At 39.9% G+C, this 14805-nt stretch overlaps 1 protein-coding gene across 1 annotated transcript in view; it reads left to right on the top strand.

Moving 5' to 3' along the window:
* The window catches only part of Su(fu) (suppressor of fused domain protein), a 382271-nt gene that overhangs the window by 86211 nt on the left and 281255 nt on the right, over nt 1-14805 (top strand). The window contains exon 3 of the mRNA XM_090385208.1: nt 2994-3130. Coding sequence (XP_090241334.1) covers nt 2994-3130 — 137 coding nt within the window. The remainder of the gene's footprint in view (nt 1-2993; nt 3131-14805) is intronic.

Below are 14805 nucleotides of genomic sequence, written 5' to 3'. Positions count from 1 at the left end.
TAGAGCTCTCAATGTCAAGAAACAAATGACTGAAGGCTGTGTTGTCAACGTGAAGATTTAGTTTACAAATTCTCAGCATTTACTCCTAACTTAATACATTTAATAGTCCAACTCATGACATCATTTTAATTGATTTGTGAAAAAAATGGTATGTGATAGAAAAAAAATGAATAACATTTCTAAAATCAGCCAAAAATTCTGAGTTAAAAATAAAAATAGCTCTTAGTTTACAAACATTGAAAACCATGCAGGGTGATGTTATTTATGGAAGTGTCATCAAAAGGTATTCAGGGATAATTAATATTTAGATTGACATGCGTATACAGTTGGTCATACACTTGCTTTTATTACAGCTGTAGAAATGCTGCATCTATAATGCATGTCATGCCCTTTAATTTTTTTAAAATAGTATGTTAGAATTATTCTGTTTTATGTTGTTCAGCAACATATACTGATTATTGGTTGATGATATGTATTGCATAGTTTTATTATATACTAATTAGTTTTATTTACATCTTGATGGGTGCAACCCCTTGAAATCCTATCATTGTGTAAAGGAAGTACTGAAAATAATGTAAAATTGTTTCATTCATAAACTTCTTTTAATTTTTGTTAACGAACATTCAGTGTAGATACAGCATCTTTTGTTCATAGTGAATTCGAAAGTATTTGAAATGGCATCGATTTAATTATATCTCATATTGTGATTACCTTCGCAACGAGTTGCCATGATATTGCACTACCTTGAATAGGTAACACTTCACCGATGGAGAAGACTACTGTTTTTTATTCTCAGCAGATACCACCAGCCATTACCTCGAATAAGTAACACTTCACCGTTGGAGAAGACTACTGTTATTTATTCTCGGCAGATACCACCACCCATGGGTGGTGGTATCTGCCGAGATAATGCAAGCATTAGCTAAACAATGAAATATGTTTTCTATCATTTAGCTAATGCCACAGTGCAAGCATTAGCTAAATATGTTTTCCAATCAGGTAAGAAAATATAAAGCCACTTTTGAATAAGTGATGAGAATTTCTGTGCTGCTTCATTGTCATTTAGGCTTTTGATCTGCATTATTAATAACATTACAAGTTGAGAATAGTGCCCATCCTGATACCATCTACTCACAAGACTCTCTCTCTCTCTCTCTCTCTCTATATATATATATATGTACTGTGTCCGTTAAGGACGTTGGTGATCACGGTCTTCCACAGCTCTCGATCTTTTGCTGTTCTCAGCAGGTCTAGACTCTACACTCATCCAGTTGGTCAGACTACTAATATAGTTTATTCTTTGTCTTCCTCTGCTTCGCTTTCCATTCACGTTGCCTGTCATGATGGTCTCCTCCAAACCTTCCTTCCTCATGATGTGTCCAAAAAATTTCAGCTGCTTTTCTCTTATGTTCCTCAGTAATGATCTTTGCGTTCCTGCTCTTTGTAGTACCTCTACATTTGTGGTACGTTCAGTCCAGGATATTCTGAGCATCCATCTATAAAACTGTATTTCTGTTGCCTCCAAATGCTTTGCCATTTCTCGGGAGATTTTCCAGCATTCACTACCGTACGTAAGGTATAACATAACAGTTCAAAATTCTGTTTTTCGTTTTCAATGACAATTTCCTATCTTTTAGTATGTTGCCCAGTTTCTGAAACGTGGCCTTGGCCATTCCAATCCATTTTTTAATTTCATTATCTGATCGTCCATCTTGTGTAACCCAACTCCCTAGATAATTGTATTTCTCTACTTGTCTTATGATGTTGTTCCCTATTTTCAGTATGCATTTGGGTACAATTTTCTTTTTGCTGAAAACTATGCACTCTGTTTTTTTAATGTTTATTGTTAAGCCTTTCCTTCTACCTTGTTCCACTACTTTAGAAGTTCCTGTAGTTCTTCTTCTGTCTTGGCAATGAGAGCGATATCGTCTGCATATCTGATGTTGTTTACATTCTGTCCGCCAAATGCGAATCCTCCAATTCCATGTGTTCCTTTCATAATTTCTTTGCTGTAGAGGTTGAATAGGTCCGGAGAACAAACACAGCCCTGTCTTACTCCCCTCAGAACTCTTATGTTCTCACCCATCTTTTCCAATTCTCAGGCTTGCTGTTTGTTCCCAGTATAAGTTCTTGAGTATCGTTATGTTTTTCCCATCTATGTTTAAACAATCTAGAATGTTAAAGAGTTCTTCATGTTTCACTCTGTCGAATTCCTTCGTAAGATCAATGAAACACAAATGGTCTCTCTGCATTTCAATAGCCCCCTCTGACATTATCCTTATCATGAAGATAGCATTTCTTGTCCCAGTATTTTGCATAAATCCACATTGTTCTTCTATCTCCGGCCTTATTTTATTCCTTATCCTCATCAATATTATTCTTAGAAAAATTTTAGTAATATTACTCATTAAGCTAATGGTGCGATGTAGTTCACAATTAATAGCCCCTGGTTTCTTTGGTAGGGCTATGAATATGGATTTACTAAGATACTCATAAGACTACTGTTACTTAGTCTCAGTGGATGCCACCACCCACTACCTCGAATAAGTAACACTTCACCAATGGAGAAGACTACTGTTACTTATACTCAGCTGAGAATAAGTAACAGTAGTCTTCTCCATTGGTGAAATGTTACTTATTCGAGGTAGTGCAATACCACGGTAACTCATTGTGAAGGTATTCACAATATGTGATATATTAAATGATGCCAATTTGCAACTACTTAGTAGTTGGCTATGCATTGACATGATGCCATTGCACTAGCTTATACATTAGTTAACTTCTTCATAACCTGAAGCTATAGCCCTAAATGAATTATATTTTTATTACAATAAGATTTGCTTCATGCTTTTAGTTTGCCAATTAAGTTTGTCTTATCATAAAAAGTGATTTGTGTACATGTACACACACACACAACATCAATATCTGATCACTTATAATAAAGTACTGCATTATTTATTGTACTGTGGAAATTGACTTATCACATTTAATAGAATTTCAGGTAGTGATGTACCAAGTGGATTTGGATTTGAACTTACTTTTCGATTAAAGAAGGAGCCTGAAGAAACAGCGCCACCAACATGGCCTGCTGCCATAATGCAAGCATTAGCTAAATATGTTTTCCAATCAGGTAAGAAAATATGAAGCCACTTTTGAATAAGTGATGGGAATTTCTGTGCTTCATTGTCATTTAGGCTTTTGCTCTGCATTATTAATAACATTACAAGGTGAGAATAATACTCATCCTGATACCATCTACTCACATAACGTTTTTTTTTAACAAGGCTCACTTTATTAAAAATGTGTTTTTAATGAAAACATTAATAAAATTTTTTTAAAATCATGAAGAACAAGCACATTTCTGAGTAGAGTTGTGGGGCTCGGCTGCAAACACCACAATGAAACCATTCAAAGCCGCAGAATAATACTGGCTCCTGAAGTTGGCAACCTGGAAGTGTCATCTCCCACCACAGCAGCACACAACATCGATGGCCAAAGCACTGAATTTAACCAGGTTTTAAGCATTAATGCACAAGAGAAGACTCATCTTCACCGTAAAAATGATCGCAGGAAGAGTCTCAGCGCCCAACATTTGGGACACCGTGTGCTGGCGAATCCCCCAACCAGCTCTCCACTCCACTCCCAAGCTGCTTGCTCTTCCTTTGAGGCTATATTTTAAAGATCCGTTCCTCCCTTATCAGAAGCTCCATCTAGTCCAATCCTTGGATGCTGACTTGTTTAAAATAATAGATGATAAAAAGTATTGACAGCTTATCCTAGATCTGCACGTGATCTGAAATCAGTTGGTAGTTGTGGAGACCACAACTACCAACTGATCTCAGATCGTTATGGCTGAGCAAGAATCTCACAGAAAACCAGACTCAGGGAAATTATCTTTTGTGATTGCAGTTTGTATTATTTTAGTTATTTATATTTTGTATTAATTTTCATTCCAAGTCAATATTATCTGCTATAAGAACTTTTTTTTTTTTTTTTTTCTTTTTTTTCTTCTTTATATACATAATTTGACTATAATTTAATCTTTATACTCCTGGCGAGGTTATCTCTGCTGCTTGATAAAACTTGGCATAATGCCGTGAAGTGCAGAGTCTTGCTACCTGTGTGTACTAGTGAACCTTACAATAAAGATCTTATTTTTTAAAATCCCCCCCCCCCCAAGAAATAGAACTGTCATCCATTTTAGGCACTTTGTTACAACATTGTAATTAAAAAAAAAAAAAAAAAGTTAATAAAAAAAAATATATACAGGGTGTTTCAGTTAAACGTTTCAGAACTTCTAAGAGGGGTAGGGTACATCCTGACAACTCGAAATCATATAGCAATGTGGGGTCGGAAATGCTTTCCTGAAGCGGTGTTGTACACAGAAACACCATAAAAAGAAAAGAGACCGTAAGTGAGAAATCGTTTTAATAATACATGAAAAGAAGCAAAAGGTACATGGATTAAAGTAAGTGTTCGAAGTTTCTTCCACGGGCTACAATGCACGCCTCACATCTCCGACGAATGGACATCCGAACATTCTAGAATACTCCAGGCGAATTTCGAATTTCTTCGGCAGCTACTGCGATTCTTGCAACCAGCTCCTCAGCATTGTCAACAGGGGTGTCATAAACTAGCGATTTCATATGACCCCAGAAATAAAAATCAAGACATGATAGGTCGGGTGACCGAGCAGGCCAACGCACGGGACCACCACGTCCGTTCCACTGTTGACCAAATGTGACATCCAGGTAGTTACGAACATCTCCGCTATAATGGGCAGGGGCTCCATCGTGTTGGAACCACATTGTCTGTTGCGTCGATGCAGAAATCTGTTCATCTCTCAAAAGTTGTGGCAATACTTGCTGCAGAAAGATCAAGTAGATAGGTCCGGTTAGACGACACGGTAACAGGTAAGGTCCGATGAGGTGATCTCCCATAATACCGGCCCATACATTGACCGAAAATCGAATCTGTGCTGCACGACGTCGTATTGCATGCGGGTTCTCGACCGCCCAGATATGGTCGTTATGCGTGTTGAAAATTCCTTCCCTTGTGAAAGATGCCTCATCGGAAAACAACACTTCAGCAGGAAAAAGGGGATTTGTAGCACATTTTCCAAGGTACCACTGTGCGAAAGCAATACGAGGTGCATAATCCTCCGGTTGCTGTGTCTGGACACGCTGCACGTGAAACGAATGCATGTCTTGTTCTCGGAGAATCCTCCAGACGCTGCAATGGGAAACCCCGACTGCGTTTGCTAGACTTCGTGTACTCGTTCTTGGATTCCCCTGTACATGCTGCAGCACATTCTGTTCGACGGCTGGAGTCCGTGCTGTTCTTACCCTGTCCCTGTCAGCTCTTTCAAATGAACCTCTCTCAGCTAACCTCTGGTGCAGTCTTGCAAAGAAATTATGACTGGGAATACGCCTCGTCGGATATCGTTCCAAACGCTGTGCGGCTGGCCCACTACAATTTGCAGCCCCGTACGCCAAATGCATATCGGCTAACTCTGCGTTCGTGTAATCATCCATCCTACTAACTTGGCGTTCTTGTTCAAGAAATTCGAAATTCGCCTGGAGTATTCCAGAATGTTCGGATGTCCATGCGTCGGAGATGTGAAGCGTGCATTGTAGCCCGTGGAAGAAACTTCGAACACTTACTTTAATCCATGTACCTTTTGCTTCTTTTCATGTATTATTAAAACGATTTCTCACTTACGGTCTCTTTTCTTTATGGTGCTTCTGTGTACAACACCGCTTCAGGAAAGCATTTCCGACCCCACATCGCTATATGATTTCGAGTTGTCAGGATGTACCCTACCCCTCTTAGAAGTTCTGAAACGTTTAACTGAAACACCCTGTATATATGACTTTCTCATAACTGTATTTCCTGTATATATAACTATTGAAATATAACCATTTTCTACATCCATTCACTCCAAATGCTTGTCTAGTTCTGCCTTGAACTTATTTAAGTTGTTGACCTCCACAGCGACAGGCGGAAGTTTGTTCCAAATATCAACCACTTGCTGGCTAAAGGCAAATTTCTACACAGCTGTTCTATAATTGTCTTTCCTCAGTTTGAATTTGTCCCCTGAGGTCAGTAATCTGAGCAAGAGGAAGGATCCATTTGCATTAAGCTTGCTCAAACCATTCAAAGCCTGATACACCTCACCTCGCAGGTGCCTTTGCAGAACTTAAGCCTTTTTTGGTAACCAGCAACCCTCTGTTCCATTCACCAATCTCGTTGCCCTTCTCTGTACTCATTCCAGCAGACCTATATCCTTCGTAAAATGAGGCCTCCAGACCTGTATGCAGTACTCAAGGTGTGGCCTGACCATTACCTTATACAAGGGGACCATTGCCGCCTTATCCCTTCTAGCAAAAATTCCTATATATCATTGACAAGACACCATGTGCTACTCTTGCAGCCTGTCTGCACTGCTCAGAAAACTTTGTCTGGCTGCACAATTTCCCCCAGTTCCTTTTTTATTCTCCACTAACCTGAGTGTAGTACCACACGGTATGCTACTCTGGACTTACTGCTACCCATATGCAGTACTTTACGTTTGTCAATGTTAAACTTCAGTTGCCACCTATCAGCCCATATGTTCAACTTTTCTAGATCCTGTTGCAGTAGTACTGCCATTAACAACCCTGCCAACTTTCGTGTCATCTGAAAATTTGGACATTAACGCTAATATACCTTCATCAATTTCAGGGGAAGTCCCTGTAAACTGGAGATGTGTGAATGTAACCCCCATTTCATAAAGGAGGATCAAAAGTCATATGAGTAATTACTAACTTGTTGTCTATTTCAGGGAAAAGAATGGAGTTACTGGTTAAAGAAGTTAGGAATGCAATTATACTGCAGTCACAGTATGGATTTATTAAGGGGGTGGTCTTGTCTTACCAATTTAATAGCTTACCTCTGATGTGCAGTGGCAAGGAACTAGATGAAAAAAAATAATAATTTTGATATCGCAAACTTGGATTTTCGGAAGGCTTTTGATACTGTTCCACATGAAAGATTACTGTACAAACTGGAGCAGTGTGGCATTAAGAGCATGTTATTACTACAAGAAGACAGAGTGGTTATTATTGAGCACTGCTCTTCATCAACTAAGGTTTATGGTGGAGTCCCTTAGGGTTCAGTGCTGCATCCATTGTTGTTTTCAGTATTTATCAGTGATATTGATGAAGGTATATCAGGCTAAAAGTCAAAGTTTTCAGATGATACAAGGTTGGCAGTGTGGTTAATGATAGTCATCAGGGTGAACTACTGAAACATAATCTATGAAAATTGAGTCGATGGCTGAGAAGTGGCAATAGAAGTTTAACATTGACAAATGCAAGGTACTGAATGTGCCTTGACCAGTAACCCCAGAGAAACTTATCAAATGAGATGTATTACACTCAGGTTAGTAGAGAATGAAAAAGGCCTGGAAGTATGTGTGCAGTCAGACATGAAATTCTATGAGCAGTGCAGACATGCTGCCAAGACAGCTTTTGGGTTTTTTCTCAATGATATATAGAAACTTTGCTAACAGGGATGAGGAGGTAACTATCCCTTTGCGTTAGGCCATGTTTAGGCCACATCTTGAGTACTGTATGCATGTCTGAAGGACGCTTCAGGAAGGATGTACATCTGCTGGAATGGGTGCAGAGAAGGGCAACCAGACTGCTGAAGGGAACAAAAGGGTACTCTTACCTAAAATGGCTTCAGTTCTGCGAATTTCAGCATCTCAGGTTCTGATTGAGGTGATAGTTTAAAGCCTTGAATGGATTGAGTAATCTGAATGTTAATGGCTTTTTTCCACTTGCTGAGACTACGCACGTGAGGGGGCATAAATTCAAGTTGAGGAAAAATTGTTGCAGGATAGATATGCAGAAGTTTGCTGCCTTCAGCCATTGGTTGGTTGATTGATTGTTGGAATGGGCTTCCATCTATTGTTGTGGATGTGGAGGGATTAAAAACTTCATGGAAGAACTAGACAAATTCTTGGAGGAACTGTGTAGGATTTTTTTTTTTTTTTTTAGTGCTTCGAGAGTTGACTTGTATAAGGAATCTTAGGATGGAGATATTGTTTAGTTAGTAATATGGGTCGGAGATCAAAACCAAAGTTGTCTTATTTGAACAGATCAGTAATCTTCATTGCATTTGTATAACAGAGGGAGGGAGGGAGCTAGATGAGAAGCTTCAGCTGAATTATTCTGATATCCTATGAAAGCCATAATTGAACACTCTACCCCCAAACATTGACGAGACTGCCCTTTACTTGAAGTACATATCGTCACGTACTTTTTATCAAAAAATGAAAGAAAAGCATCAGGAATTTAAAGCCCGCAGAAGTAGTTTAACTTTACTGTTGGAGTCTAATGCATGAGGTGATCTAAAACTTAAAGCCTTATGTAAAAGAACATCCTCCTGTAATATGGAGGGATAGCTGAAAAGCCTTAGTGACATAGGATATTTTTAACAGTTGTTTTGGAAATTTTTGTTAATAATGTTGGAATATTGAAGGATAAATGTTTTCTTACTGCTAATGCACCAGGTCATCCCGCAGTTTTGAAAATCTGCAGTCTTCTCTTAAAGTATCTCTCAGATAAAGGAACCACAAAGTGGCAGTGATCACAGTGTATTGAAGTGGGATTTACTCAAAGAGGTAACTACCATCAGGGGTAAAGGGAAGGGTTTTTGCTTTTGTAAAGGCGACTACAATGGTCTGAGACAGTATTTAAATTCTATACAGTGGGACCAACTGATGATGTTACCAACAGCAAATTCAAAATGGGAAGTATTCAAACAACTTATCTTGGAAGCTACTAGGCGTTACATACCAAATAAGAAATATTGTTCAAGGTTTAGGCCTAAATGGATGTCAGATGAACTAATGAGACATGTGGCAGAGAAGAAAAATGCATAGGATACATATAAATTAATGTGACATGGAAGCCTGTGATAGATATAAGCTGGTCTGTAACCAAGTCACAAAGGAGATTAGGCAGGCAAAGGACGATTATGAGAAATCCTTGGCAAAGAGATGCAAAGAAAAACAGAAAAGAGTTCTTTACCTATGTAAACTCTAGAAGGAAAGGTATGAATCAGATTGGTCCACTGGATATTGATGGTTCAAAAGTTGAGGATCCTGCTCGGGTGGCTAACCAACTAAATGAGTATTTTGCATCTACATTCACACATGAGGAGTTATTCAGGAAGGGGAATGCCAGATGTGAAGTAAACTCTGGTAGTGAGCTAGATGACTTTGTAATAACTGAGAGGAAAGTGGAGGAGAAATTGTTGAGAATAAACATAATAAAAGGCACCTGGGGTGGATGGGATCTATTCAGTTATATTAAAGGAGGCAGCAAAGGAAGAAAGCAAACCCTTAGACATAATTATGAGAGCTTCTTTGGACACAGGGAAGGTACCCATAGACTGGAGATGTGCAAATGTGACCCCAATTCACAAAGGAGGATCAAAGTCTGACACAAGTAATTATAGACCTCTGAGTTTAACTTCTGTTGCAGAAAAATTAATGGAGGCACTGGTTAAAGAAGCACTGCAGGATCATCTAGACAAGACTTCAGTTATAGCTCGGACACAGCATGATTTTATAAAGGTAACATCTTGCCTGGCCAATTTGATTGGATACTATGATGCAGTCACAAAAGAACTGGATGCAGGGAATAACTTTGATATTATGTATTTTGATCTTAGAAAGGCTTTTGATACTGTTGCACATGGAAGACTGCTGCACACATTGGAGCAGCAGTAGTAGTAGTGGTGGCATGTGATGCATGAAAGCATGTGTATGAGCTTATGCAGCATCAGCCAAAAAAAAAATCACACCATTCTCTCCAAATGCCTGTCCAGTTCCTCCTTAAATTTATTCAACCTATCAACTTGCACAACAACAGATGGAAGCTTGTTCCAGCAATCAACCACCCGCTGGCTAAAGGCAAACTTCCGCACATCTATTCTACATCCATCCATTCTTAATTTGAATTTATGCCCCCTTAGGTTCGTAATCTGAACAAGTGAAAGGATCCCATCAGAATTCAGAGTGCTCAACCCATTCAAGGCCTTATATACCTCAATCAGATCACCGCGCAGGTGCCTAGTCTCCAGCCACTGCAATTTGCAGAACTTAAGCCTCTCTTGGTAAGAGGATCCCTTCATTCCCCTCACCAATCTTGTTGCTCTTCTCTGTACACGCTCAAGTAAATCTACATCCTTCCTAAAATGAGGCCTCCAGACCTGTACGCAGTACTCAAGGTGTGGCCTGACCATTGCCTTATACAGAGGGATAATTACCTCCTTTTCCCTGCTAGCAAAATTCCTATATATCAGTGACAAAACCCCATGACCTGCCCTGGCAGCCTGTCTGCATTGCTCAGAAAACTTCATATCTGCCTGCACAACTACTCCCAGGTGTTTTTCATTTTCTACCACCTTAAGTGTAGTATCACAAAGATGGTACGTTTCTCTGGGGTTACTTCTACCCATATGCAGTACTTTGCATTTGTCAAGGTTAAACTTCAGTTGCCACTTCTTAGCCCATCTGCCCAAATTATCTAGATCCTGTTGCAGTAGCACACTGCCATTACTGTCATTAACAACCCTGCCAACTTTTGTATCATCTGCAAACTTCAACATTAAGCCTGATATACCTTCATCAATATCATTGATAAATATACAAAACAACAGTGGACCCAACACCGAACCCTGTGGTACTCCACTAATAACATTAGTCCACGAAGAGCAGCACCCATTGATTACCACCCTCTGTCTTCTCCCACTTAACCATCCTTTTATCCATTGTAGCAACTTACCCTTAATACCATTCTGCTCCAATTTGTACAGTAGTCTTTCATGCACAACAGTGTCAAAAGCTTTCCTGAAATCCAAATAGATGATATCAAAATTATTTTTTGCATCCAGTTCCTTTGTAACCACATCATAACCAATCAAATTTGTCAGACAAGACTTTCCCTTAACAAACCTATGCTGTGTCTGAATTATTGCTGCAGTCTTGTCTAGATGATCCTGCAATGCATCTTTAACCAGTGACTCCATTATTTTACCCGGAACAGAAGTTAAACTAACTGGTCTGTAATTACTCGTGTCACCCTTCGATCCCCCTTTGTGAATTGGGGATACATTTTCACACCTCCAGTCCGTGGGAACCTCCCCTGAGTCCAAGGATACTCTCATAATTATGGCTAAGGGTTTGCTTAGTTGCTTTGCCGCCTCCTTTAATATAACTGGATAGATCCCATCCACCCCAGGTGCTTTTCTTATGTTTAACTTCAACAATTTCTCCTCCACTTTGCTCTCAGTTTGTTCCAGTGTGACATTGGAGGCAAATTGCTGCTATGCATAAAGGGATGGTTGAGTGGTAATCAATGGACACCACTCTTTATGAGCTAATGTTATTAGTGGAGTCCCCCAGAGCCCAGTGTTGGGTCCATTGTTGTTTTCTGTATTTATTAATGATAGTGATGATGGTATATCAAGCTTAATGTCCAAGTTTGCAGATGATACAAAGGTTGGCAGGGTTGTTAAGGACACTACTGACGCTATGCTGCTGCTGCTGCAATCTGAAAAGGTTGAGCAGATGGACTGAGAGGTGGAAAATGAAGCTTACCATTGACAAATATGAAGTACTACATATGGGGAAACAGTAACCCCAGAGCAACGTATCGACTCTGTGGTACTAAACTGACAGTGGTAGAGAATGAAAAGGACCTGGGGGTAATTGTGCAAGCAGATATGAAGTTCTCTGAACAGTGCAGACGGGCAGCAAAAGTAGCTCATGGTGTCTTGTCAATGATATACATGAATTTTTCTATCAGGGATAAGGAGATGATTATTCCCTTGTATAAGGCAATGGTCAGCCACACCTTGAGTACTGTATACAGGTCTGGAGGCCTCATTTCAAGAAGGATGTAGAACTGCTGGAACGAGTACAGAGAAGGGCAACAAGATTAGTGAATGGAACAAAGGGTTGCTCTTACGAAGAAAGGCTTTAGTTCTGCAAATTACAGTGTCTGGAGACTAGGCTCCGGCGAGATGATCTGATAGAGGTGTATAAAGCCTTGAATGGTTTGAGCATGCTCAATGCCAATGGGATTCTTCCTCTTGCTCAGAATAATCACCTGAGAGGGCATAAATTCAAATTGAGGAAAGACAGATGTAGGATAGATGTGTGGAAATGTGATTTTGGCCAGCGGGTTGTTGGTTGGTGGAACAGACTTCCATCCCTTGTTGTAGAAGTTGATAGCCTAAATAAATTTAAGGCTCAGCTGGACAGGTATTTCGAATGAACGGAGGGGTGAAATGGGAGAGGTTTTTTTTTTTTTTTTTTTTTTGCCTGATGCTGCATAAGCTTGCTTTCTTGCATCATATGCCTCTAGAAATTTTAATTCGTACAGGGATGCGATACACTTAAATAGAAAGGGTGTAGGTGCTTCTACAGCAGCGGTCAGAAACCCTTTTTGAGTGAAGAGCCATTTTTGATCTAATTAAAAGGAAAAAAAAGAGAAGAAAATCCGAAGAACCGCACCGCAGCTCAAGCTGGGAGGAGTTTTTAAGAAATCGAGTAGAGTGGGAAGGAATTTTTTGAAATATTATTGATTAATACTGAAAAAACATAACATCCAGTTAGAGACAAATTAATGTGACTTTTGTTGCTGAACATCAGACGAGTATGCTGTAATTTTCATCTTTAAACATGCCAACTTGCATTTTCAATTCGCCTGTCGCTGTCCATTTGTGTAGAATTGCAAGAGCAGTCTTTTGCCTCTCCCCATTAGCATTAGTAGAGGCTTTTGATGCAAGAAAGCAAGTTTATGCAGCATCAGCCAAAAAAAAAAAAAAAAAACCCTTCCACCTCACCCTTTTGTTCGTTCGAAATAACTGTCCAGCTAAGCCTTAAATTTATTTAGGCTATCAACTTCCACAACAAGGGATGGAAGTCTGTTCCACCAACCGACTACCCGCTGGCTAAAAATGCTCAATTTCAGTTTTAAGTTATTTCAATCTTGCACTACACATCTTGATTTTTAAGTCTTCTGACTCCATTTCAAATTGAGCTTCATATGGAATAAAACTTAGAGCCACAGGTTGCCGACCCCTGTTCTACAGGGATAGGATACCCTTAAATAGAAAGGGTGCAAAAATATTTGATGCTATCAAGGTGTTACATACGTCAGAAAACTAATAACTTGAGGGGGGATTCACAGACAAATAGATTAATGGAAGCCACAGTCAAGAGTTGAAAAATGATACTTGCACTGCTTCTATTAGCATGAGCAGCAGCCTGGAATGTGAGGTGTTTGGCATTTTAGGGACTGCTGGGAGCCATCAAGGAATAAGTAAATACATGGGTTGTTTTGGGTAACTGAAAGTAAGAACAGGTGCATGTATACTTGCATGTACACCAATGCTAGGAGTATAGTAAATAAATTTGATGAATTTCGGATGCTGGTGAAGACATCAGAGGCGGATATTGTTGTGATATCTGAGACGTGGTATCACACAGAGATAAGGAATTCAGAATTAGAATTTGGGGAGTAAAATGTGTACAGAAAGAATAGAAGGGGGAGGAGTGGTGATGCTGTTAGTTAAGAAATGCATAAAATCTAAGGAAGTGCATCCAGTTGATCCAGATGGACAGTGCAGTGTTGAGTCAGTTTGATGAGACATAAGCACTGGGAAAGCAAAAATGATGGTAGGAGTGTGTTACAGGCTTAATGACTCGGATGAGTACAACGAACAACTGTACAGAGAAATAGAGTGGGGCAGTAAATCAGATTCTCTTATAATGGGGAAGTTTAACTTCCCAGGTATAGACTGGAACTTGTGGTTGGGCACTCGCACACTAGCAAGAGTTTTGTGTGGATTTATTGGATGATTGCTTTCTGCAGAAGCATGTTCAACAGGTAACCAGAGGAATAATATTCTTGATCTGATTATTAGCATTGATTATTCATGCAATAAGAATCTGCAGATAAAGGAATCACTAGGTGGAAGCGATCATAGTGTACTGATGGGACATTTACTCAATGATGGATGTAACTACCATCAGGGGGTAAAGGGAACGGTTTTTGCTTTCATAAAGGTGACTCCAGTGATCTCAGACAATTTTTAAATTCTATACAGTGGGACCAACTGATGATATTACCAACAGCAAATTCAAAATGGGAAGCATTCCAGGAATGCTTCCCATTTTGTTAACAGGCGAGACTGCTTCTGCAGGGATGGGATACACTTAAATAGAAAAAGTACAAGAATATTTGCTGATGCTATTGAGGCAGTGTTAGGTGGGTCCGAAAGCTGCTAGCTTGGGGGGGGGAATACAAGGACTAATAGATTAACAGTAGCCACTGGCAGAGGTGAAAGTGATTCTTGCACTGCTTCTATTGGAATGAGCAGCAGTGTGGAAAATAAGATGCAGGGTATTTCAGAGACTGCTGGGAGTCATTGCGGTACAAGTAAACACATGGGTTTTTTCTAGTCTTCTTCTTCTTCTTCTTCTTTGGTCCTTAGCTGGCAGCTGGGGGAGACGGTTGGCCACGCAACCAGTATGCTGCTGTAGGTGCCGCAGGGTTTCGGACTTGCTCTGTGATGTTCTTCCATACCTTACGATCCATGGCTTCAGTCCTGGCCTGGTTAAGGTCGAGACGTCGGCTCTTCAAGTCATCTTCCACTTGCTTGGCCCACGTTTTCCTAGGCGCGGTCCGTTGGATGCTCCACTGGGTGGGTCGTTGTCTCCAACGTTGTCTCCAAAGGAGTGTG

Source organism: Mastigoproctus giganteus, chromosome 11 (assembly GCF_048544385.1).
Source record: "Mastigoproctus giganteus isolate SK-2022 chromosome 11, ASM4854438v1, whole genome shotgun sequence".
Taxonomy (NCBI): domain Eukaryota; kingdom Metazoa; phylum Arthropoda; class Arachnida; order Uropygi; family Thelyphonidae; genus Mastigoproctus; species Mastigoproctus giganteus.
This window is presented reverse-complemented; position numbering and strand designations above follow the sequence as displayed.